Raw genomic sequence first — 25,065 nt, forward strand, 5'->3', positions numbered from 1 at the left:
CGGTCTCTCTGAGACTCTGATCCTACACAGAGTTTTAGGCAGATAAATCTGTGTTAAACCTCAGAGAGAGACCAATGCCTTGGCTAATGCCAAACCAATAGTAAGTCCATCCGATCATTAGAGGATGTCATAAGTCTGAACTTCTTCTGTATGGAATGAAAAATAAACACCCTTGACTACTTCTATGTTTTTTCTGTTAAGACTTTTACTGTTCTGTTCAGTGCTGAACTCGGACAACTCTGTGTACGAATTTTTCTTACATCACTTTTTAAACTCTTCTGCAGTATTGGTATGCACAGTTGAATAGATGCTATTGCCTTCCAGGAGCAGGAGGGGAACAGAATTTAAGCTATCCTACTAAATTCCATTTATTTATTCACAAAGGTTGTATAAAGCTTTAAATACAAAAAATGTATTAAGATTTATAAAAGAAAGGTATTTAAACAGCAATAGTAGTATTATATCTCTGTTGATTCCTCTTATAATAGTAGGAACTGTAATTTTCTATGACATTAGCTACCAAGAAGAAGAAGAAAAAAAAAAACAAAATAGAACTGTCCGACATTTAGGAGTTTACTCCTTTTACAGGATAAACTAACAAATAGCATAGTTTAATATATTGGTTTTGCTTCCCTAAACACTTCCAAGTTTTTTATTGTAATCTGATTTGAAATCCAGCATTTATACTGAAGCACACAGTAATGCTCTTAAGGAATGTAGTTATCATGGAACTGCATCGACTAAAGAGATGTGTTGCATTTTTCTAATAATATAGATGCTTTCAATGTCTTTTGGTTATTCCCCATAGATTATGTAGGAGAAATGCTTTCCAATCACTGATTCCTATCTTTATCTTACTTTACCATCCTCCATTTCATAGGAAAGCAATGTCTTTTCATGCATTTAATGATAATAATGGTTAAGGAGCATAGCACTGGCTATCTTCCAAGTGTTCACACCCCTTAAATCCAGTCAAATTCACAGAAACAGCTCTTATTACAAGTGCAAGGATCCCTCCACCCCAACCCTTCAGTCCACAGTGACCAACAGGTATGGTGAGGAGTTTCTTACATAATGTCATAGGGCCTGAAAAGAACAACCCATAACATGCAAAAGGTTTGTTGGGTTTTGTGATTGTTTTTTTCTTTTTAAAAAATATGCCAGCTCAGTTTTTCAAGAAACCATTGCTATTTCTAAGGCCTGGCTTGCTAAACAGCAGGAGTGGAAGAACCCAGAAACATCAGCCCAAGGAACTATGGGGAATTATAAGAGAGAATTAGGTTGTGAGCTGTAAAAGCTGCCTGCAGAGGCACATGGCAGCACAAAGGAGCACACGGCAGCCCACAGAGGCTTGTCTCCACCAAACTCTGGGGGGAGGAGGTGTCACACGGCAGAGCCCTCCAGAGAGGAGCTGATGGATGGGTGAACAGCAAGTGACCACCCCATAGAAGGAAGGGTGCTGCTGATGTGGCAACACGGGATAGGTCACGCCACATAAGGAAATACTGTGCCTTAGAAAAGTGTATAAAAGCTGCTCATTCCTTTGAACACATGGTTCAGATCCCCTGCCGGTGTGGGTCCATGATTCAATGGCTGACAAGGAACCAATGAAAGCAAGTGACCTTGAGGACTTTTTAGGTTCATTTTGCTCTTAGCTGACACGTGAAACTGTCCTTTGTTGTTAGCAAGAAAACTGAGGCATGTCAGCTCCTCTGGGTACAGTATCTGGGAAGCTTCCAACTGGATATTGCCACTAAACACTTGGTTTAGTTTCTGTTCTCTAAGTAACATAAGCTGCAACTAAAATGTTAATTCTCAGTTCTTATGAATGAAAATCTTGATCTAAGGCTGGCCAGCTACACAAGGACTGTATATCAGTGAGACGGGACAGCTATTTGTCAGCTTCTAAGCTTTCAGCATTCATGGAAAGACAGAGTCATTTGGTCCTTCTCAAACTCAGTAAGCATGGCAACAGTGAGGTTCCTTTGAGGCAAAGGAAAGAAGCTTTCCCACCCACCAAGAAACTCCCACTGCCTGTGGGACACCATCTCTGCAGTTCATTTGAGTTTACAAGGAGACAAGAAAAAGCTCAGAAAAAAAAAGTAAATTAAAAAAGTAAATAAAAATCTTAAAGTCTGTGGCACAAAGATACGGTATCTTTCCCTTTGTATCCAACTTGGGTGATGTGTTGGAAGAACCTTTTTGCCACCCTCCATTACAAAAAAAAAAAGTATTCACATTTTTAGTGCAATTATATATCAGCCCTAGACCAGCAGGAGATCAACATAAAAAGCTGGAAAGGAGCTGTTAACATAAATATTATTCATCTGCTAGACACCAATATAACACAGTAAACATTATATAACGAGCAATAATTTTCATCCCCCATTCTATTCCTATGTTAAAGGATTCACCAGGGAGCTTTCAGAGTAACCATCAAGCATTCCTCTATATTAACCAGATAGCCTGCTATCTCCCTGCAGGGGTATTTTAATAAATTATCCATTGCCTCCTTCTAGTGCAATAATCTTTTAGCAGATGTGACCCAATATATTAAATTCAATGATACAAAGAAGTTAGCTTATCTGTTTTAAGAGGAAAATATATGTAATTTTTTATCAATGACAAATTTCACCATATCAGTGAAGTCGTGCATGATCACACAACTGCTTGGCTGGTTTGTAGTCCAAATCAAGTTAAGCATTAAAATGGTAATAATCCTTTTACATATCATACTGTGGACTTCCAACAGTACTACTGAGGATTTTCAGTAATAGCCTTGGATGCAAGAACAGGCATTCTATCGAGGACTGCTGTCATAGGATTCCTGAAGACTCCCTTAGAGAAAAGAGTTTCCACTGAAAAAGCAGCAAGCTAGGAAGAAGTCTTATAAGAAACTCTATGCTAGTTCTTGTGTTGGAGAATAAACAATTACCAGAGATGACAAGCAATTTCATATCTCACTTACTAAGATACAGAATTTTAAAAAAGGAGAATATTTCAGAAGTAGCAATGTAGTATATTAAATGTGCAGTAAACTCAATAGCCTGTCATATCATCCAATGAAAGTTGATGAAATATTTCATAGAACTGTTTTGGCATATGAAAACTAAAATACCAAGCATATTTTGGTTTTAGGTTGAAAAGCACCTTGTCATCACCAAAAGCAGTGACAGTCTTACTTCTACAAGGGACAGAGAAATTCTTTTTGAATAAAAATGGGCACACTGCTAGATACTCTTCAGACCACAAGAGAATCACATCAAAATTAAGGAAAAGTAACTGGATTGTTAAACATAATTGAACCAGTCTTGAAAAATGGTTTAAAAATATTTTGTCTTTAATTGGGGTGGGGAGGGGAGCAACAATAAGCAAAAACAAAGGGTAAAAAGGCAGTTATAAAGAGTGCCATGGGAAGAGGGGTACACACTGCTCTGTAAAGTGTAGCTACAGAGATGAAAAGAATAAATTATTTTCTGTATCATCATAGTCAGGAGAAGGAAGAGAAGGCTCAAAATGGCTATAACAGAAAATTTGGCTTGAACATCTGGAACTACTATCTCTGAACAAGCACAGTAGAACAGGCTGCTGAGGGCAGCTGTGGAATTCTAATTACTGAAAATTTGCAGTAACAAGATGTATAAGCATCTGCCAGGAAAAATGCACACAGCTGATAAGGCCTTCAGTCAACTAAAGAGACAAAGTAAGCTTTAGGGTCCCACCTAGTCATATGTTCTACAAGTTCTGTAATATACTATTACATGTCAATGTGCTTTAGTGGCAACACTGTAATTACACTGGTAGCTTCCATTCTCTCATTTGACAACCAAAGAAACTCCCACAGCAGCTCACAGTGCCCGTCATCACAGCAGCTGAGATTCCTCCTAGCCCTATGCCAGTAATAAAATATTGAAGCTCCAAAACTTTTCCCAGTGCAAAATTTCACCTCAGTGCTATAATTTCAGAAAAGCTATAAGTTATTAGAAACACTGTCTTGCGATGGAAAGCAATCTCCATTACCACTGCCATTATTAGCTTTTTCTGTGAAAATAAAACACTAGTAACATTCAAAAAATCAAGTTCTGTAAATATTCATCTTTTTACCTTAAGTAACTCTCCAAATAACATCAGAAAAATAATTTTGCAAACTGTTGATTTATTCACAGAATTATATTTCTTGATACTTGACAGCTTTTATTGTGAAAAGCTGCCTGAAGATGTAATAATCAAGGAATTAAAACTTTTCTAGAATTTCTAGACAAACGCCCTCAAATGATCAAATGCCTGTAAATTCCTGTGTAACTGAGCATAACCCAAAGTTTGAAATCAGTATAAAATGCCAAGTAGACAATTATGTTAAAGCAGTAAGTGCATCTGAACCAATTACAGAGTAACAAGGAAAACAAAGAGATAACTAGTACATGGCAAAAAAATTGATTACATATGAACCTAAGACCAAAGCTATAGAAAAAAACTCATAGAAATTTCACAAAAAACTAGTAATACTATTTCTATAATGGAGTAAATGAATCCTCTCTAGCCTCCAGAGAAGTAGGAAGGGTTGTGTGTATGAAATCTCTTCATTTCACATTTTCATCTGAAATATAACACCATCATCCAGGCTAAGGAAAATTTCATTCTCCTAAAAGAGAAAACACTGATGACCTGCCTGAGTAGGTAACAGCCCGGTATGTCAAAACAGTTAACATCATTAGCCAGAATTGGACAAAAATATTGCATACTATCCTGATTATCTTTCACAATTAACACACTTTTTTTATCCTAGAGAGATACCACACACTTGGCATTTAACAGATAGCAACTTTTAAGTGGGCAAAGATATTTTCTACACTGTAAAGGCTTCAACTTGTTTCCTGAAAAGATAATTTAAAAGATGGGGTATCTTTATCACATAGCATGAACTGTTCTGTCCTTGCTGGCACACTTTGAGCCTCTGATCAAAGGATACATGTAGAGTTCTCTTCCTGAGCAAAGTAGGTGATAACATCATGCTGCTATTAAAACTTCCAGAACAATTAGCATTTGTATCTAAAAACCAGTATGCACTTCCATACACTTCACACAAATCTCAGTCCTGTGCCTTGCAAAATATTGGGAGCAGATATTCTACAATTCTGTGATTCTATTCTGACCCAACAGACATGCCAGGAAGTACACTGCAAACAGAGAGCGTGTTAGCTGATGTGCAACCATGGCCAGGAGGAAATCTCAACTGGGATTAGCTCAGGCAGTTTTCCACCCAATCTTGCTGTCCTTTTCTCCTCCTCCCTCTTTTGCTCTCAGTACTAATGATTCCCTTCCTAAGCCTTCTACTCCCTTTCTTATGTTCAGAGCCTAGGAAAACTGGTGGGGTGGGAGGGCAGGCTTACCTCTGGTGCTGGAGCTGACATTTTGAACCTGGTCTGCTCACTGAGAGCAACGACTGATAGCCTGGCTGGTCTAACTTGGAGTTTTGTGGGGAAGGTTGCCTTCCACACAGGATAAAAAGTCTTGCTTCAGTGTTTGGAAACTAATGCTGTAGGATTTACAGTCAATAGAGAGGGGCCTGCTCTGTGATTATGAGAGTCCATATTACATATTAGCATAAGTATTTCTTGTTAAACACGTCTTCTAATGAAATTTCTGGTTCCTCAGAAATGGAGAGACAATAACATTACAATCTCTCTGTGGACTTGAGGATGGAAAGACATTACTCCCTGTCTAACAAACCACCTCATAAATTTGGTTTGGTTCTTGTAATTAGATTTTTTTATTCACCTATTGATTCATTCGTATTGTCATTATAATGTTAAGGGAGGATTCCTGGCAGCTTCCTTGATGTTAAATCTGCTTTTACTCACATGCAAAATAGTGAGGAGTTAGGACTCCAGTTTTAATTACTTTATAAGGTATAAGTGATTCAAGGTAAAGGCTGGTCTTTACAGCCACCTTGAGGACACATGATCCCCAGTTGTTGAATTGAAAAGCACACTGGAACAATCCTGCTGCACTGACTGTATTCTGTGCTTACTGCCAGCCAGAAAACTGAATGAGCTCAATGCAGGCGTTGGACAAAGTGGCCTTTAAAGGTCCTTTCCAACCCAAACTATTCTATAATTTGAATCTTAAATAAAATTTTAATAAAAGTTATAATTATTTAACCGTAGAAGCTATAACAATATAGTTATGTCTCCTTATGTTACACTATCTCTAAAGCTAATCTGAAATAAAAAACCCCTTCATGTGATGCAATCTTGTAAGTCACTTGCAGCAAAGGCTCCTCCTGTCAGCTCTCTGTCTTAAACTCTGGAAAACTATGGAAGCAATTTCCAGGGTGGGTCATAGGCCTTGTTTTCTAAACACCCTCCCATCCCTGCTGTGATACAAATTCAGTAATAATGCTCTTGGCAACTTCTGAGCGAGGGGCAATGACAAGTAGATACCAATGATCATGGTCCGTAGCTGTTTTCCAACAAATTAAGTGACCTTTTGTTTTACTAATTCCCTTTGCCACCCACCACCAATACTACACCCTCCCAGTCCAAGTTTCAAAGCTTCAATTATGTTCTGAAAAACATACACATATATTAGTAGACTTTTACTTGAAATTCAAAATTTGCTCAAGTAATTGTCCTTCCTCCTGATACTAGCCCCGTATCATTACCCAAATTAGTTTTGGAAATTGTGCTGCCTCTCAGTGGGCACTTGAATGAGAATTTGATGATGATGAAAAAATCCTGCCATTGTCCTGTTGTTTGGGAAGCTCATTAGGTGAGATACAGAGAGTGTAAGTGTTTTACACTTGTTTTATGGGCTTCTATAAATGATAACTTAGAAGGTATAAAACCAAGTAACTGCACCTAGACAATTTAAAGCCAGGAGCACTACAATAATTAAAAGATCTTTCTAAACTGTACTGGTAGAACAGGAAAAACCACTATAATCAACTTATCCGGGGAAGTAATCAGACAATAAAAACTGAGGCATTTTAGGGACTAATAAAGCTGGAATCTAATGACTATAATAAATCTTTAGCTGCAGTTCCAGAACAATTTCCCTTGCAGTACAAAGTATTCTACAGGGCTTTCTGTGTAAAATTATTGTTGGTTGGTTAGATGTTGATCATAAGAAACAACTGCAGAATAATTTTAATTTTGGCATGTATTTCCATCATTCACCTCTCTTTAACCATTAAGACTTTGGCTTCACTCAAAGGCTAGACTCAAGCAATCCTTTGACAAACCAGAAAGAAATTTCTGCATTGACTTTCTATTAAAAAATACACTGTAATATTCTAATATCCTGTATATTTAGTTCAGAATGGCATTATGCAGCAGTTTTGGACTTGGACAATTAGACTTCTGTGTTGGTCGTTCTGCACACACCTCACAGATATTTAACTGTAGCCTGTATCAAATTTGCAAATCAACAGGTACTATGTATACTCTTAAAAGTAGAGCTTGCAAGGGGGGAACTCAGCCCACCCAACTTGAAGCGACAATGCTGGAGGTGAGCTCACCATGTAAGCTCTTTCTCCAGACAGCAGAGCTCTGGTAAAGGTTCCCAATGGAATTTAGGGGATAACTGATTCTATCCTCCAGCAAACCCCTAAATTTAGTCGGAAGAACAGCACTTTAGCCTCCTCAGATTAGATATTTACTGGTATCACAGTGGAATCCTACATATCTTCAAAGGTAAATACCTGGAGTAAACAGTAGTGAATGCTGACCCATTATCAAAATAACACCTGCAGGGCCACTTGTGGAATGACATTGTCCTTGCTTACTTGAACTTCTGTCCCTAATGCAATACAACTGAGTGTTCCAGCCAAATAGCATTCATTTTTTACTGTCATGCTTTATCAGTTTTGAAAAGGGAAAATTATTATTTATAATAAGAGTACCTATGCTGAAGTTCACTATATGAAACAAACATGTTCATAGCTGAAAATAATTTTTTCAGTTTTTATATCTGTTCACCAATATAAATGAATATTCAATATAAGTCCAGTATAAATCAAAGTAGAAAAATTAAGCTTCTTACTTCATTTTTTTTTTAGTCTATGTGATCAAACACAACTAAAACCACATCAGATGGAAAGACACCTTATGGATGTGGCATGTATGTCCTCCACTGCACTACCTGTGAAACCTTTTAAAGAATTATTTCTCCAATTCACCTGGACTATCCATCCCATTTCAATTACTTGTTTAAATATAAAGTCTGATTACATTCTTAGGGAGAAGATGAAGAATCCACCTCAAATATAACAGAGAAACCTTGAATCAACTGAATGTTAGAAACAAGTTTATTTTCATTTTTGTTTCTTTAGAGGACTTTCCAGAGGGGGATTTTGTTAATATCAAAGAATTTCAGTAAGACTTTTAATAAACTTGATGGAATACTGTTGAATACTGAAATGTACATAATAATTATGACACTTTGCTAACCAAGTACTATGAAGGCTGCAGCAGGAAAAAAGATAAATGTTGTAAGAGCTACTCAAAGCTATAAATACTTTCTGCACAGAAGGCTCTTTGGAGCTTGTATGTCCAAATACCACAAAATGCAGACTTGCACATCAGAATGCACTATCAGAATCAGAAGCAAACCCTAAACCCAAGCCAAACATGAATTTTCAAATTCCCTACTCCTTAGATTTCCACGTTTTCTACATATACCAGTCACAGTACAGTATATTTTATAATGCAGCTCTCATTAATTTATTTCTGCACCTTATTAGGCTAATTGAAAAGAAACCGAATCATTAGTACCTTATAGTACTTCCTGTGACTAGCACATCTATAGCTACCCACTTTTAATGAAAGTGGAAATTTAAAATAGTTCAAACTGTGAAAAAAGTCCAATAAAATTCAACTTGTATGGAAATCACACAAGCAGTGTAGCTATAAACAAAGTTCATTTTAAAAAATGCAGGGTTGCTTTTCCCTGTAGGATGCAAAATTTTATCAATTTAACCTGGAAAACAAAACCATCCCTTTGTCTACCTTATAGAAACCTTGTAATCTGCAATGGCATTTATTTAGTTGCTGTTTAAAAAGAAAAAAAACCACAAAGCACTTAGGGTAGAAAAGGAAAGTAGCTCCCCTTTGTTGTACTTTCATGTCCTAAAGTTCTTGTATGGGCTTTAACTAATAAAGTTGCATAATAGTAAGTTTCTTACACAAGCTGGCATTTTTACCTATGACTGCTTTTTACCCATACTGGATGGCTCTTGTAATTCCTTTTATTATACTGTTCTAACAGGTCAATAAAAGCAGCACATAAAGGTAAGTTTTTTCCTACTATCAAGTATGTAAATACAGTGCAGTAAGATATTCCCTGCCAATAAATGGAAATGTAGGCATAATTGCCAAGCTTTCCAAGTTGTTTTGGTTGTTTTTTTTTTTACTTTTTATATGTAATGCTTACATGAGACATATTTAATACTTAAATACAATGTTTAAAGTTTGTCAGTCCTAGAATTTATGTTTAAAATACCAATATACAAAACCAAACCAAATAAACCGTACCAAATTATTGGAAAAGCAGCATTCCTAAGTACTCAAACATAAAATAACAGCCACACAGAAAATGGAAACAGAACAAAAAAGGAGTAGAGCCACTGAATCCCTTGGCACAGGCCCTGAGGTTTCTGGGCATCGTCAGCAACCAGCCATGAAGCCCAGTGAAGGAGGCTGTGCAAGCTTTGTGCAGCGACAGTGAACGCATGGGGCCAGAACAAATGTCATTGTAGGGAGAGCAGATTCACAGTGCTCTTCAGCAAAAGATCACTTCTTTTCCATCTAATCTGTCTGCATCTTCCTGCCTAAACTAAGCCAGACTAGCTAATCGTGGTGTCGACAAGGACTGATTTGCATGTCACCTGTCTCTTCATGCTTAGTGCAGCTGGCAGTGCTGAACCCAGCTCCAGGGGCCAGGCAGCACAGGTTGCCTATTGTGCTCAGGTGCAGAAGGAGCTTGGTGAAACTGTGACCTCCAGAATATTAAACTAGGAGTATGACACTGAACATTTTAGTCCTGAAACAGCAGGAGTTGTCACAACTGCCCCGTGACTCAGGTGCAATGCTACAGGCTTGGGGAAGAGTGGCTGGAAAGCTGCCCTTCAGAAAAGCACCTGGGGTTGCTGGTGGCCAAGAAAGCCAATGGCATCCTGGCCTGTATCAGCAACAGTGTGGCCAGCAGGACCAGGGCAGTGATTGTTCCCCTGTACTCGGCACTGGTGAGGCTGCACTCAAACCCTGTGTTCAGCTTTGGGCGCCTCACTACACGAAAGACATTGAGGTGCTGGAGTGAGTCCAGAGAACAGCAAAGAAGCTGGTGAAGGGTCTGGAGCACAAGTCTGATGAGGGAGCTGGGAGTGTTTGGGGGTGTTTAGCTTGGAAAAAAGGAGGCTGAGGAAGGACCTTATTGCTCTCTACAGCTCCCTGAAAGGAGGTTGTAGTGAGGTGGGGGTTGGTCTTTTCTCCAGGTAACAAGTGACAGAACAAGAGGCAATGGCTCAAGTTGCTCCTGGGGAGATTCAGATTGGACATTAGGAAAAATTTGTTCACCTGAAAGGGTTGCCAGGCTGTCCTGGTGGTATTTAAAAGATGTGTTACTTAGGGACATGGTTCAGTGTTAGGTTATGAGTTGGACTTGATGATCTTAAAGGCCTTTTCCAACCTAAACAGTTCTATCCTTCTATTCTGTGACCAGGTAAGATTGATTCGCGTACATGGATGCCAGCCTTGGAAACAACCAAGTGTTTACTTACAAAAGCACATGCTCTCTGGATGTTTATTCAACTGCAGTTTATCTACATAAGATGTACAGGAGCTAAGCTTCACTACTCTTTAATCTGATTTAAATCAATCCTCCCAGAAAGCATGGTTTTGAATTTCAGAACAGAATGTTACTTTCAGACTTACCTTTTTCTGTTTTGTCTTGTTCAGTTTCTTTTTCACTTTTCCCTAGAACATTAAAAATATAATTTCATTGAAATAAATTTATGTTAACATTTTATGATAAGAAAGAGATACAAGAATATTAAAATTTATATTCAAAACATAATTGAGTCTATAGGACTTTTATGTTTCATTTTTATTTTTTAAAATAATCACAGATTATTTGCTGAACTATATAGTTACCTAAACGGTCTTTCCCTGCAGATGCTTCAAGTATTACCTTATTGCTTCCATCACAAAACATTTCACAGAATTTCCCCTTTAGATATTTAATACATTTTGTTGATATACGCTTACAAGTGTGCAAGCTATTTTGCAAGAAAGAAAATCTGTTCATTAATTAAAAGTTATTGGGAACACCAGCTTAATACAAACGTTAAAATGTGAAAAACAAAATCAATTGGCAACCTAAGCCCCATTTTTAGAAGTGACTTGGGCACTTGGAAGCTTTTGTCTTTCTTCAACTTTTAAAATAATCTAACAGCTATTTTGCAAACACATCACTGCAGAGGTAGATGTTAACTAAGTATTAAGACAGTCTGTAGCAAAGGCAAACTAAATCCTTAGAAAAATCATGTATGCATATTTCATGAAGGTGGTAGATACATAAAGGTCTTTTTCTCCCTCTCCAAACACCTTTTGATCCTGCCTGACCCTATAACATATAAAGCATCTTGCCTCACAATTTAAACACTGTTATTGTTTCCGATTCAAATTTTTTCCCAATAAGCTTCCAATATTTCCTCCTAATAAACTTAGAGAACACTAAACAGGGGGGTCTGTTGCTTTTTTAGCTAGCTACTGTCCTCTTTTACATTTACCATTTAATTTTGAGGTATTCTTATATACATAAAAAACATTTTATTTAATTTCCAACTAATTTAGACACACCTTGTCAGTACTCAGTCTTCACTGTTTTTTAAACTGACTACTCAAAAGCATTGTAGTGTGAATACATTTAAAAATGCTGGAAAACATTGCATTTTTTCATGAAAAAACTGGATTATGCACACACGAAAGCAAAATTTTAACACTCTAATTTCCCCCTTTACTATAGGCTGAAAACTGCTATTACTGAATGCATGGACACTGTAACTCTAATTTATAGTCAGTACAAGACAGAATGAGCATCAACTTGATTATATGGCAAATTAAATAAAAATGGTCACACTGAAAGTCATTCACCTCTTCAATTACATCATGAGATCTAGATTGTCAATTAAATTGAAAGAAATGACAAAAGATCTATAGAGTCAATTACATGCTAAGGATAATTATTACTGTAGCAGTATATTAATGAAAGCATTGTGCAGTATTTCCTAAAACCCTGGCTTCTGCATTTTTTCCCCATATCACACTATCAGCAAAATGGTTGTATGTCATCCAAAACACTACATTTTGAAAAGAGCAATAATGCAGCCCCAGATGAAATAATAATTTTACAGTTTTCAAACAAAGCAGTTTATATACCTATATTTCTATTTTTCCCACCTCCTATTACCATGACACATCATGCTAGTTAGTCACCCATTTTCCCTGTATCCTCTCCTTTATCAGCAACGCTTGAGATTCTCACCTGGCCTCTTCTCTCTACTTCATTCTAGCTCACTCCATAACCCACTTCCACATATCTTGGACATTGATGTTATTTCTGCAACTTCTTTACCATCATAGGAAGAACAATGTACGACCTCCTCCGTCTGAAGCCTGCTCCTCTCTCCCACTTCTTGTCTGGCTTCACATTTCTTTATTCCTGAGACTCATGCAACATAGAACCAACAGTTCTCTATATCTATTTATGCACTAGAATCAGTTCTCCAAACTCTCAAGACTTTTTCAGTCAGTATTCTGCTAAATTAGTTGCCATTGACGACACCAAAGCCTCTCCAATGATCTTTAAATACTCCAGGTTCTCCTTCTAGGTAGCTGCTTTTGAAATTCATCACAACTTGATCTTGTTAGCTCGGAAGGTCTCACCACACATCACTAAGTGAAGTGTGTAGTGAAGTAGTAATACTTCACTTCAGCATCATATTCAGCACATACTGCTTTGTTCCTTCCACATTGATCCCCCTAGCATATTTCAATTTAAGGCTTTAATTATGCTATTTCTGATGAAGGCTTAAAAATGTGCTCCCTCAAAGACAGGGATATGATGATAAATCTTGAGACTATTTTTTCATCAACTTAAACCAATTGTAGCTCAAGCAAACAAGCAGAAAAATCTTAACTCTTCAAACCACTCCCATCCTTGACTCAATTTCTTCATTTCCAGCAAAATAAATCAAGATGAAAATCACTGACAAAACAGCTTTAGCTAATCACTATAGGCTAGGACTGTTTTCACTATATAATGAATGCACCAGGGGTTCCCAAGAAGGTTTCTACCAGGAAGAATAAATTTATTTTTCATATTACAATACAACTAAATGTTTGATGGCATATGATAATGACCCAAGTCACAATTAAAAATGTGTTTCAGACCTTGTAGATTTTACATGAATCTCAATCAACACTATAAATGTACAACACAATTTATTTACAGATACATAATTATTGAAACATGTAAAATCACAAATGATGTTCACTAAAATCATTACATTTTTCAGTATCTTTCCTATATCAAATCTTAGCATCTTCTTTACTTCTTAGAAAGAAGTGCCATGATATGGTACCTTTTCAATTACAGAGAATGTTAGAAAGTCACTTAAATTGTAGCAAATTGTCAGTATTAAAATACAACTTCAGTATTCTACTCTTTGCTTACTGGTATTTCATCCTGTGGTTTCCAAAAAAGCTATTGAATCCAAGATTTCATAGATTCACTGACATATAACAAGAGGCTATGAGCAATGTGAAAGCATAAAGAAAAAGGTAATCTGACTTTTTCTTAAACTACTATTCAGCAATACTAGATCTATAAAGCTATGGAGGTGTTTGAAAACTGTAAGGGTCAAGGAAGATTTTTGCTTTCACAGAAGTGCATGGACCTTACTAGATGTCTGATTTAAACTACGGACCGTAACCATAATATTCGGTATGAAAAGTAGGTATATCACTTTCCCCTGGCATTTGTGTTTGTTTGTCGTGGTTTGACACGTTAAAATCTCATCCATTTTAATTTACAAACAGAAATTATGTTTCATGAGAAAAATTCAGGCCAAACTGGTTGCAGAATGTTAATACTCCAAAAGGACAATCACAACACAATTGCCAAAAACACAGACCTTAGCGTACTGCCCATTTCCTTCACATAACACCAGCCAGAAATAAAATTCATTTATTTTACTTGCTACTTCCTCCTTGTAAATAATGCTTTCAAATATATATTTTTAATATTCAAATTCACAATTTAAAAATTAATATTAATTAGTGGCTGAGTCAAATATTTATCCCTATAGCTAATATCTACCACATTTGGGAATAAATAATGACACTAGAAAGACAAAGATATTCTTCTGTGTTTTATTGCAGCCAAACATTAAAATGGATTAAATATACATACTTTTAATAGTCCACTTGACCTTGCTCAGCTTGGCATATTTTTGTAAACATGAAGCACGTAAAATCACATACCCAGTTACAAAATACTTAAAATACAATCACAGCATAATACACTCTCACAGTCCCATAATTCTACAAATTGGCTGCCACTGTTATATAAAAAGTCCTCCATTCACCATCCTAAAATAATTTCCAAGATTCCTCACAAAATATGGCTTTGTAAAAATTATTGCTCTGCAATTCACAATCACAGGTAATTTTACTAGAATATCCCATCCCAAAACACATCACAGTCTAAGAGTATTATTGCTTTCCTGAAAAGTCCAAAGAATCACTTTGGGACATCTGTATTTCTTGATCACATGTAACACTCACAAGGAATCTTACTGACGTCCCAAACCCAAAAAAAGGGCAAGCATATATGATGCCCCTTTCACTACAAATGTAAGCATTTAAAACCCTGACTTCAAAACAGTGTTACAGAAATTGAAAGTCTCCCTGTAAACCAAAAGGCAACCAACTGTTAGGGTTACCATACTGATTTTTCTTTTTATAAATTTATCTTACTTTATTTCTCCTAAGCTCCTGTAACAGGCTTGGCAACTTCCTAAAATCACAGCAATTATTCCTGAGCCAAAAAGGAACACATGCAAAATATCAAAGAATAAAATATGTCTTCATAATTGTGGAACAGCAGCACAGAACAGGTAAAAAGCACACCTGTTATATTAAAATTCTAAATCACCCACAGTACCTAAATTTCAGATGTACCATTTTTAAGAGCATTCAAAACTGTAGGTCTTAAGTTTTGACATCATATCTTTCTTAAGGTTGAATTTCCAAAACTTTTTTTTTTTAAATAAAATTTGCAAATCAAGTGTTTATGCAAAGTGGACTTTTAAAATAATTTACTGAACATAAAGCCTATTAAAGCCAGCTTTGAGATCATTATATTGGTAGGCAAACCAAAACGGAATAATTTTACTGAATTCAACCTGATTCCAGCAAATCGGTCTTGTTGCAATCTCCACTGACTCCCTGTCAGGCTAGCATCTAGTCTCTAGACATTTTTCTTTGAAAAATCAAATGGGCATAAATAAAAGTGCTAATTCATACATAAAGGGTTTTTGAAAACTGTAATTTTGTAATCTGGCTTTTTACTAGTATTAAACACACATTTCATATCTTGTTAGGGTATTTTAAAATCACCTGAAATTCATGTAGTTAACTGTTGACATAACATCAGTGCAAAGAGATAGAAGTCAAACTTCACAGCATAGTGTGTGCCTGATTAGTGTTTTTCTAATAAAATGCAATTAGGCTGTATGCTATATCAGCAGTTACGAAATATTTAAAAATTCATAACATCATATGTTTCATTTGACCAAACTGCTCTGTACATACTGTATGAATCCACAACAAAAGATATATATTAAAATCTGAAAAAAATGTACTTGCTGCTATGTTATAAATAGAATATTAACAATTGCTTAAACAGTACATGAAATGCAGCTCTAAGTTGTAACTGTCACAAACACAGAAGAAAAATAATGAATTCACTAAACTTGACCAAGGGAAAAAAAAATATCAGACAGGAATGTAAACTAAACATCCAAGTGTTAAAAATGCTTACTAAAATGACAGTTGTCTAAAACCCATTTACAACATCTTAGTGTTCATTCCCCAAACCCTGAACTGCTTGGTAATTACATCATAAGGTCTATTACAACCATCTGCTCCCCTTTTGTAGCGTATGGTTAGGACTGGTCCTCCTGATGTAGGGACTTTTCTTTTGAAGCTTTAAGTATCTGAAAAAATAAGGGGAAATCTATATTAAAGGACCAACCAAAACACAACTTCCTCTAGAACAACAACAAAAAAAGCTTAAACGCTAAAAAATGCAACTTTGTATCAGACTAGTTAATATGAAAAAGCTATAATTTCTAAGAGCTACCTTAATGAATATACACAAAGTTGCTGTATAAGGTGGGAGACAAACTTTTAAATATTTTTCTAGGCAGTATTTTTTTTATTACCATATGGCACTTCATTTACATTGTAAAGGATATCTAGGCCATGCCACAAATCCATTTAAACATTTAGATTTTGGTTTTAGTTTGGTTTTTTGTGTTGGTTTGATTTTGGGCTTTATTTGTTAAAATCAAAGACAACTGGAAAAGAGGAGCCAGGGAATGAGGAAGGGCTGAAGTGCTAAAGTGGAAACTTCTCTACACATAAGGCATTTCAGCAGCTGGTAAAATAAATGTAGGGTTATAAAAATGTCAAGGATACAAGGTGAAGGGAAGGAGTGGAACAACTTGTAGATATTTTAAATCTAAACATGTACAAGAGGGATCAAAATCCAAATACAGAGAGTAATGGTATCCCCTAAACCTGCAATGTCTCCCTTAACATATGTGTCCAACAAGTACCACTCTATCACAACCACTGCAATTTACGTGCCAATGTAAAGCAGGATTAGCCAGAAAACCTGTATCAGTAATATTTCAAGCTAGTTTATCATACCACCCAAGTCCATTAGTTTATAAAAATGCAGATTATAACTGCAGCTAAAGAAGCCTACATCTGGAAAAGAACCCTGGCAATAATTCCAGAAGTAAACTCAGAGAACTGGAAAACAGTACTTACAGATACCTAAAGATGTACTTGACTAGTATGACCTTTTTGTGATGTGACCTGAAGTCAGCAAGAAACTTTTGACTTGCACTCCAGCATATTCAAATCCCACACCTAGTCTCTTCCCTGGTGATGTGAGAATGTTCCTCACAGCTAAATTCAACCTCTGAGCTATCTCCTATTTTCTTTCCAAAAACCCAAACAACTTCTCCAAACCTGATATAAACTGGTGCCACCATGCTTCAAATGCAGTTGCATGAATTTAAACTACCAAAGAATAAGGAATGTATAGTGACATTTCTGAATTTATTTTACACTGCCTGAAGTTATGTTTATTACTGCTTAAAGAACAGGAAATATTAACTTTGAACAACTGATGAAATTAAATAACATAAACAAAGAAGATAGACTTCTGACAACAAAATCCCACATACTGAATCCTCTATCACAAAGAAGATATTAAAACAGAAAAACTTGGTAAACATGAATGTCATAATCTCAGAGGAAAATTTGAGAGTAATCTTGCTTTCAAACTGAAATATTCACATCCAAAAAAGACAAGTAAATATACTTAATAGCAGGAAGAACCAATCATTTAATAAAATTTTTATTCATTGCCAGTAGTTTATGTCCTGTGTTTCTTTTGTCAGTTTCCCACGATGCTACTTGAATTTTACTTTATGTGCTGAAGCAATAAAATTATTAGAAAAAGTTAGAAATACTGGTTCTTCTGGTTTTCGAGTGGTTCCCACATAACTACACAAATTATAAGGATTCTTAAGTTAGTGCAGGCTCAGATTTTGCGCTGATCAAATTATTTTCATTTTCTAGTTCCTAAACAAAGGATCATGTACATTGTACTACATCTAATAATTACTTACATCTTTAATAACTGTCTTTAAAACACATTTTGATTGATTCACTCACTTTTTCCCTGTGAAGGCCCCTGACAAAATAATTAACTTCTTCTAGTGCTGCTGCTACTATGTGTTTCTAAAAGATATGCCAGGATAGACATCAAGGTACTCTTGTGATTTCAATGGTGTGTTACACTAATTTTGAAAACAACCACAGGTAAAAAAAAAATCTAAAAGATTTATTCAGAAATACATACCATTTCAAAGTAGAACAAGCTATTTCTTATTCTAACAGTGTTTGAAAATGGCAAGGAGTCTCTTAATACCACAATACAACAAAAGGAGAGTGGATAACTAGGTTCAATTCCACCACCTTATTTGCAACTACATCTGCAATTAAAGGAGTGATCACTCCCCTCTACTCAGCACTGGTGAGGCTGTATCTCGAATTCTGTGTTCGGATTTGGGCCCCCCACTGCAAGAAGGACACTGAGGTGCTGAAGCATGTCCAGCCAAGGACAGAGCTGGTGGAGGGTCTGGAGCACAAGTCTCATAAGGAGCCACTGAGGGAGATGGCATTGTTCAGTCTGGAGTAAAGGAGGCTCAGGAGAAACCTTATCGCTCTCCATAAATGTCTGAAACGAGGTTGTAGCCAGGTGACAGTCAGTCTCTTCTGCCAAGCAGCAAGAGATAGTTCAAGGAAGCAGCCTTGAGTTGCACCAGGGGAGGTTTAGATTGGGTGTGAGGAAAAATTTCTTCCCCAAAAGGGTGGTCAAGCAATGGAATAGGCTGCCCAAGGAAGAGGTGGAGTTCCCACCCTGGAGGTATTTAAAGGATGTGCAGATGTGACACCTGGGGACATGGTTTAATGGTGGACTTGGCAGTGTTAGGTCTATAGCCAGACTTGACATTAGGGTCTTTTCCAACCTAAATGATGCTATGATTTGAAATGGCATATTTCAAAATCCACCACTACTATATAAAACACCTAAGATTTTTTTTTTTTTTGTGGAGGTAGGAAAATTAATTTACTGCTGCAAGACTGAGCCATAAATTACAACACAAAAACTGATAGAAATATGGTCCAAACCCCCAATATTTCAATTTGGCACTTCTATCCTAAATTTAATTTTAAAATAGTATGTGTAAGAAATCATCTCAGTATCCTCAACTGACATTGTGCAGTTACCTACTGTTGAAATTTTGTAATAGTTCTGTCAGGGCCTTTTTGTTATTTTAACTTTAAACAGCAATCTTTTCTGAGAGCAAACATCTTTTCCTCTTCTCCAGTTCCAACTTAATGCACAACAAGCAGAGTGAAGACTACCTTTGCTGAACTTCTTGCCCATGCTGTCAAAGATAACTACTGTTTGTTCCTACACTGATCATATGCTTTGGTTAAGAATACTTCATACCCATTATGAAACAAAACACTTTCAGCTAATGCATCTATTAATTAACAGCTATGGGTTGAAATATTTCAACACACCATGTGGCTGTTGTGATAAACAGGTTGGAAAGACCTTGCAGACAACACAGTTATGCACCAATATGAGCGCATTTCAAACCACCTCAGCTCTGGTTCAGCATACAAATTCAAACATGAACTAAACCAATCTGTCCTGGACAACCACAGAAGGCCTCCTGTGTTTTTTTCACTTCTCTGGCTACTTTTGGCATGACTAAGAACCAAACACAAATACTGCAAGGAATAAAAACCCACCAACCCAGAACTCTCTGGGTACCACATCTTGTAAGACCTGCATAGTACAAAGATTAACTAACCCAGAAAGGTGGTCAGGCTAATCAGCACAAAACAAAAATACAGATGTTAAAGGTCTTGGATTGCCTTTTCTCTGATGCCCTGAGGTATCAATTAAGTTGTATTTCACTTAACACAACTAGTTTGCTACAACTAACAAACTAGCAAACTGTAATAGTTAACTCCAAGAAATGTAACAATATGCAGTCCTTGAATTTAGAAGCCACTTAACTACTCTCAAACGGTTTTGGTAAAAGCTATGTCTACTACTGTCAGGCAACAGATGGAAGACCTGGAAGTGCTCATTCTTAAAAGCAGTTATGCCAAGAAAAATGTGATGGCATGACAAAACAGTCCATGTTTCCAGATCGGTGCCCAAAGAATGTGCCACAGTCAGACTCTGATAGATCCGACTGACACACAGAGAAGTAACACTATCATCGTCCACAATACTTGCTCTGGAGAGGAAGCATACACATATCAAGACCTAAAATTGTGGTGTTTCCCTTTCAAAAGTATTCCACTCTATCTGAAATCATTAAAAATTAAGTTTTAAATTAAAACTACTCAGTTTATTTGGAATGCTTTCATACAACCCAGTAACTACCATTGGAATTTATCAAGTACAACAGAAAAATTATTGCTTCTAAACCAACTAAAGCAACTTTGATAATAATGGTATCCCTTCATGCCTCTCCACAAAGTAACTTGATTACTAATTTCCATGTAGCTACAGCTTCATTTTTTTAGAAAAAAAAACAAGCACCCAAGATTGACTTACCCGCTTGAACATCATTTGAATAATCTTCAGCTTTAGCAGGTTTTTCTGTAAATAAAAAACGTAAAATAATTCAAACTGGACTGTTCCCTAAATATTTACAAAAAGCCTTTCTTTTTTCACTTATATTCCAAGTAGTGACCTATCAAGACTGCTCTGTAACACTACTTTTGCAGAAGTGGGACGCAAACTTCTTCCTCAGTTGACTTTTTCCAAGGGAAAGACTCATACTTAAGTAGGCCAGTGAGTATATTGTAGGATTGCACAATTTCAAAAATGTTACTTCAAAGTTCTGAAACCATATTATCCAAAGCACACATATTCCACAGTTTCACATGCTACTACAGTATGGGTGTAGAAAACATCCATATATACCTATTATGTTCCCAGCTGTAACTGTGAAATACTTGACTTCAAAATTCAGTTACTTTTATTTCCATATGTATGTTTAAATTAGACATGTCACACATCACTTAGTGCTATTACTGCTAATAGACTGAAGGCTGCACACAGTCCCTGCTCATGCGTGGAGGGAGTCAGGCTCACCAGAACAAACTTCCCAATAGCCAGGATGCTGGCTGTAGATAATAGGAAGAATTGAAGAGAGGGAAATACATTCTCTGATTTGGGAAGCCCATAAACAAAGAGCTCAAAGCTGGGTGGGACATTCCACTTTATTCCTTATGTACACCCTCTTCTCTGAGCATGCACTCCTGACTGGCTGGTGGAAAACAGAGCATGGAAAAGAAATTTTCAGTTCCATCATATGACCAAATATAGTAATTTTTATCAATATAAGTTTTTCTGAACTGGGAGCACTTTCCCAGTGCTCCCAGTTCAGAAACTTCTAAAACTGAAGAGTGCTTTCTAAGCCATTGACTATTGTCATTAAAAATCCCAAGATGCTAGATTCCAAAAACACAGATGTGTTTGTCCTCAAAAGAAAACAGCTGCAGAAAAAGTTATGAATGCATTTTTATTGCAGCATAGAATTCTATTCCATAATATTTAACATTCTCAATTATTAATTTTTTTAAGTAGCAAAAGCACGGAAAACACAATATACAAACCTGATTCCTCTGGTTCAATGGCCATATCATCTTCTGTTTGCTTACTTTCTACTCCTAGAAAATGAGTGTTGAAAGTTATTCACATTACTTCCATAATTTCGTTTTTATTTCCCAGCAGCCACACAATTGAATTAGTCAAACAAAAAGGAAGGCTTAAATTATAAACTAACCAATTTGGTTAACTGAAGAATAGGAAAAAGGGTACTGAATGCATTTCACATCCAAAAGTTTAGCTATTAGAAGTAGGACTTCTGTTGCACACACCAGATGGATTTTAGTTACAATTGTTTGAGTGAAACAATGTATGTTACCCCTTTTAATTATACAAGAATGCATTTTTCAAATAGAAAATCAAAAATAAATATAGCATCAAATCCTACACACGGTGCTCAGGGTAAACTGCTTAGATCACTTTGCTGACTCAATCAACATCATGTTTGATGAAAAACTTCTTTAACAAGATTTTTAACTTCTTAGAGCGTATCTTTAAATTACAGTTAACATAGTACTCATTTAAAATTCCTCAAGAACAATACAGCAAACAAAAACTTACAATGTAATCTTTCTGAGCAGCAATGTGGGAAATTACCACAGACCTCCAGTCTGAGCAACAGAATAAGTACTTCTTAAGAACGTCATGAAGTTCAAAAAGGCCAAGTACAAGGTCCTGCACCAGGGTCAGCGCAACCTCCAGTATCAATAAACGTTGGGGGAAGAAGGGATTGAGAGCATCCCTGTGGAGAATGATTTGGGTATTCTGGTGGATAAAACACTGGACATGAGCCAAAAGTGTGCACCCCCAGCCCAGAAGGCCAACTGCATCCATGGCTGCATCTAAAGAGGTGTCTCTCATGAGACCCCCCCATGGAGTGCTGCATCCAGCTCTGGAGTTTTTAGTAGAGGACAGGCATGGACCTGTTAGAACAGGTTCAGATGAGGTCCATGAAGATGATCAGAGGGCTGGAGCAATTCTCCTAGGAAGGCAGGCTGAGAAACTTGGGCTTGTTCAGCCTAGAGAAGAGAAGACTCCAGTGAGACCTTATTGCAGCCTTGCAATAAGAGATCTTGTAAGAAAGGCAGAGATTTTTTTACTGATGCCTGTAGCATTGGATTTTAAAGTGAAAGAGAGTAGATAGAGATTGGACAAAAGAAGTAAACTTTTTATGATGAGTGTAATAAGACACTGGAACAGGTTGCCCAGAGCAGTAGTGGACGCCCCACCCCTGGAAGTGTTTAAAGTCAGGCTGCACAGAGCTTTGAGCAAGCTAAGAGAAAGATGTCCCTGGACATGGCAGAGGGATTGAACCAGATGATCTTCAAATATCCCTTCCAACCCAAACTGTTCCACAATTCTATTCTCTGCTGTGTTTTTCATTTGTTTGTTTTTTAATTATATTAACCAATAAAATGGAAGAAAAAAAGTTTTTATAAACTATAAAATTTCATACCTGAGAGGTCTTTAGCAATATCAAAATCCTCATTAATTTCCTCTATAAGTATAAAAAGGAAAAAGTGTATAATCAGCTTGCTATTTTTTTAAACATCTAATTTTCAAATGTATATATTTCCTCAAAACACTAAGATCACAATTACAAAATATATGCCTGGCCCTGTGGCTTCATTCACCTCCTTTGGAAGGTCCTCAACAGCTAAGAAAACATTGAATTCAGAGCAATAATGAAATCAAGCCCTCAAGTGATGGAACTTACATGGTACACAAAAGAACACAGCTAGCACATAGACATGTTTACCTGCCATTAACAAACAGACACTTTAATGAATTCCAGGGAAAAAAGTACATCTTAAATATTGTTTCCTGTTTCACTAAATAACTGTTCTATTCATCAGCTAGTTATTTCAAAATTGTACCTTTTCAACAATTGTTTGGATTATGACACAATAACTGAAATTTTAAAACCTCTTCTTACTCTTTCTAAATACATTCAAGTACTCCCACTTTCATCTTTTACAGCCTCAACTCCATCCACTAGACATAGTGAAAACCAACCAAAAAACCTGTAAACCTGTAAACTTTAAAAGTCTTTTTATTTGGATAAATATGCAATTCATTTGTGAGTCCTAATCTCCTTCTTGAAGGACAACAAAGAAATTCTATAATTTGAATTACAGATTCTACAGAAAAAATAAGTTATTTTTGTTTTCTCTTAATATGGCACATTTTAATTCATTTTACTGTCCTCTTAAGATTATGATAACAAAGGTGACAAAACAGAAAATTTATTTACAGCAGAGAACTTCTTGACTTCCTTCTAAACTAAATGACTGTGGGTTTTTTTCAGTCACTTGTCTGAGATGACTCTCAAAAGAGCAGGCATTTCAAGACAACAAAGCATATGGAACCCAGTGAGAATACTGCAGACAAATAATTTGTAATTGCTTCTACTAATGAGACAAATGAACCAGCAAGAAGTCTGCATCAAAGCAGAGCTAGTACTGACAGCCTGTACATTTTGAATGACCTTACACACTGGTTGCAAGATTATGAGCAGGGCTCATTGCAAGAAGTAGGCTGAGTGTCTGTGATTACTGTGGTCCAGCTGTCCATTAAAAGCCTCAGATAGCTCACTTTGTGTCACTTGAGACCTTAAAGATGAATCCTCAGGGACGGCATATTAAAACAAAGTTTCTAAGTTCGTAGTTAAAAATCTAAGTTTAGAACAATACAGACTGTAATGAACCTTTGCCATAACTGACAATGTCTTGACTGAAGGTCGCACAGATTATGTAATTCAATATATATAAACAGCAAGATTAAGTTTACAATTTTTATGCTATTTTGCCTAAAACATTTATATAGGTATATAGGTGTATACCTGTATCTTGAGTCTCAGTTTGCTTTTCATGTTTGGGTTCTGAAAGGAAAGAAAAAAATAAAGTGGCTGATATGCACAAAGTATCCTAAAAATTTGGTTGTTAAACATCCAGTTCCTTTCTTTAATGATAAATGAGAACTCCTTAAAAAACCTCCCCTAGTTTGGGGGCCTGAATAGATATATGAGCTCTTTCAGAAGCTTGTGCTAGAAATTCTACATTAAAAAAATACTACATGTGTACATATTGCTGAAATTTCAAGACTTTCTACCACAAAGATGAAATGTTGAAAATAATTACAAAAATAACTCTATCATTCTGCACAGTTGTTACGATTCTCCCACATTCTTCATCTTTGCATACAGTCTAATTTTTGTAATTCCAAAGAAGAAATAGGTTAAGAATATTCAATATTTAATTTTAAATAATTTCTGAAAATAGACAAAATGCTATCCATTGTCTGAATTTTCAATATACACTTACTGAAAATTTTATAACTAAACAAGTTCAAAGTTCATTCAGTGTTTTGGATAATTTCATTATCTAACAGGTACTAATCCTCACCTTAAAAAGGTTATTTACATAACATTTGAAAAAAACCAAACAACCCTCCCACCTTTATACTATTGTTGTATCTTACATGGTTCTAATGGTCACA

The 25,065-nt window shown here is 36.2% G+C and overlaps 1 protein-coding gene across 10 annotated transcripts in view; it reads right to left on the reverse strand.

Annotated features, from left to right (window-relative positions):
- ASPH (aspartate beta-hydroxylase) overlaps positions 1-25,065 on the reverse strand; it is a 115,663-nt gene that overhangs the window by 41,124 nt on the left and 49,474 nt on the right. For 8 of the 10 annotated variants that reach the window (XM_069004825.1, XM_069004833.1, XM_069004823.1 and 5 more), the window contains 5 exons: positions 24,410-24,448; positions 23,024-23,065; positions 21,576-21,629; positions 20,509-20,553; positions 10,932-10,973 (listed from right to left, as the gene is read on the reverse strand). In XM_069004825.1, the coding sequence (XP_068860926.1) occupies positions 10,932-10,973; positions 20,509-20,553; positions 21,576-21,629; positions 23,024-23,065; positions 24,410-24,448 (222 nt within the window). The remainder of the gene's footprint in view (positions 1-10,931; positions 10,974-20,508; positions 20,554-21,575; positions 21,630-23,023; positions 23,066-24,409; positions 24,449-25,065) is intronic. The other 2 variants (XM_069004824.1, XM_069004828.1) reach the window with 2 other exon arrangements.

This window comes from Aphelocoma coerulescens, chromosome 2, assembly GCF_041296385.1.
Source record: "Aphelocoma coerulescens isolate FSJ_1873_10779 chromosome 2, UR_Acoe_1.0, whole genome shotgun sequence".
In the NCBI taxonomy this organism is placed as follows: Eukaryota; Metazoa; Chordata; class Aves; order Passeriformes; family Corvidae; genus Aphelocoma; species Aphelocoma coerulescens.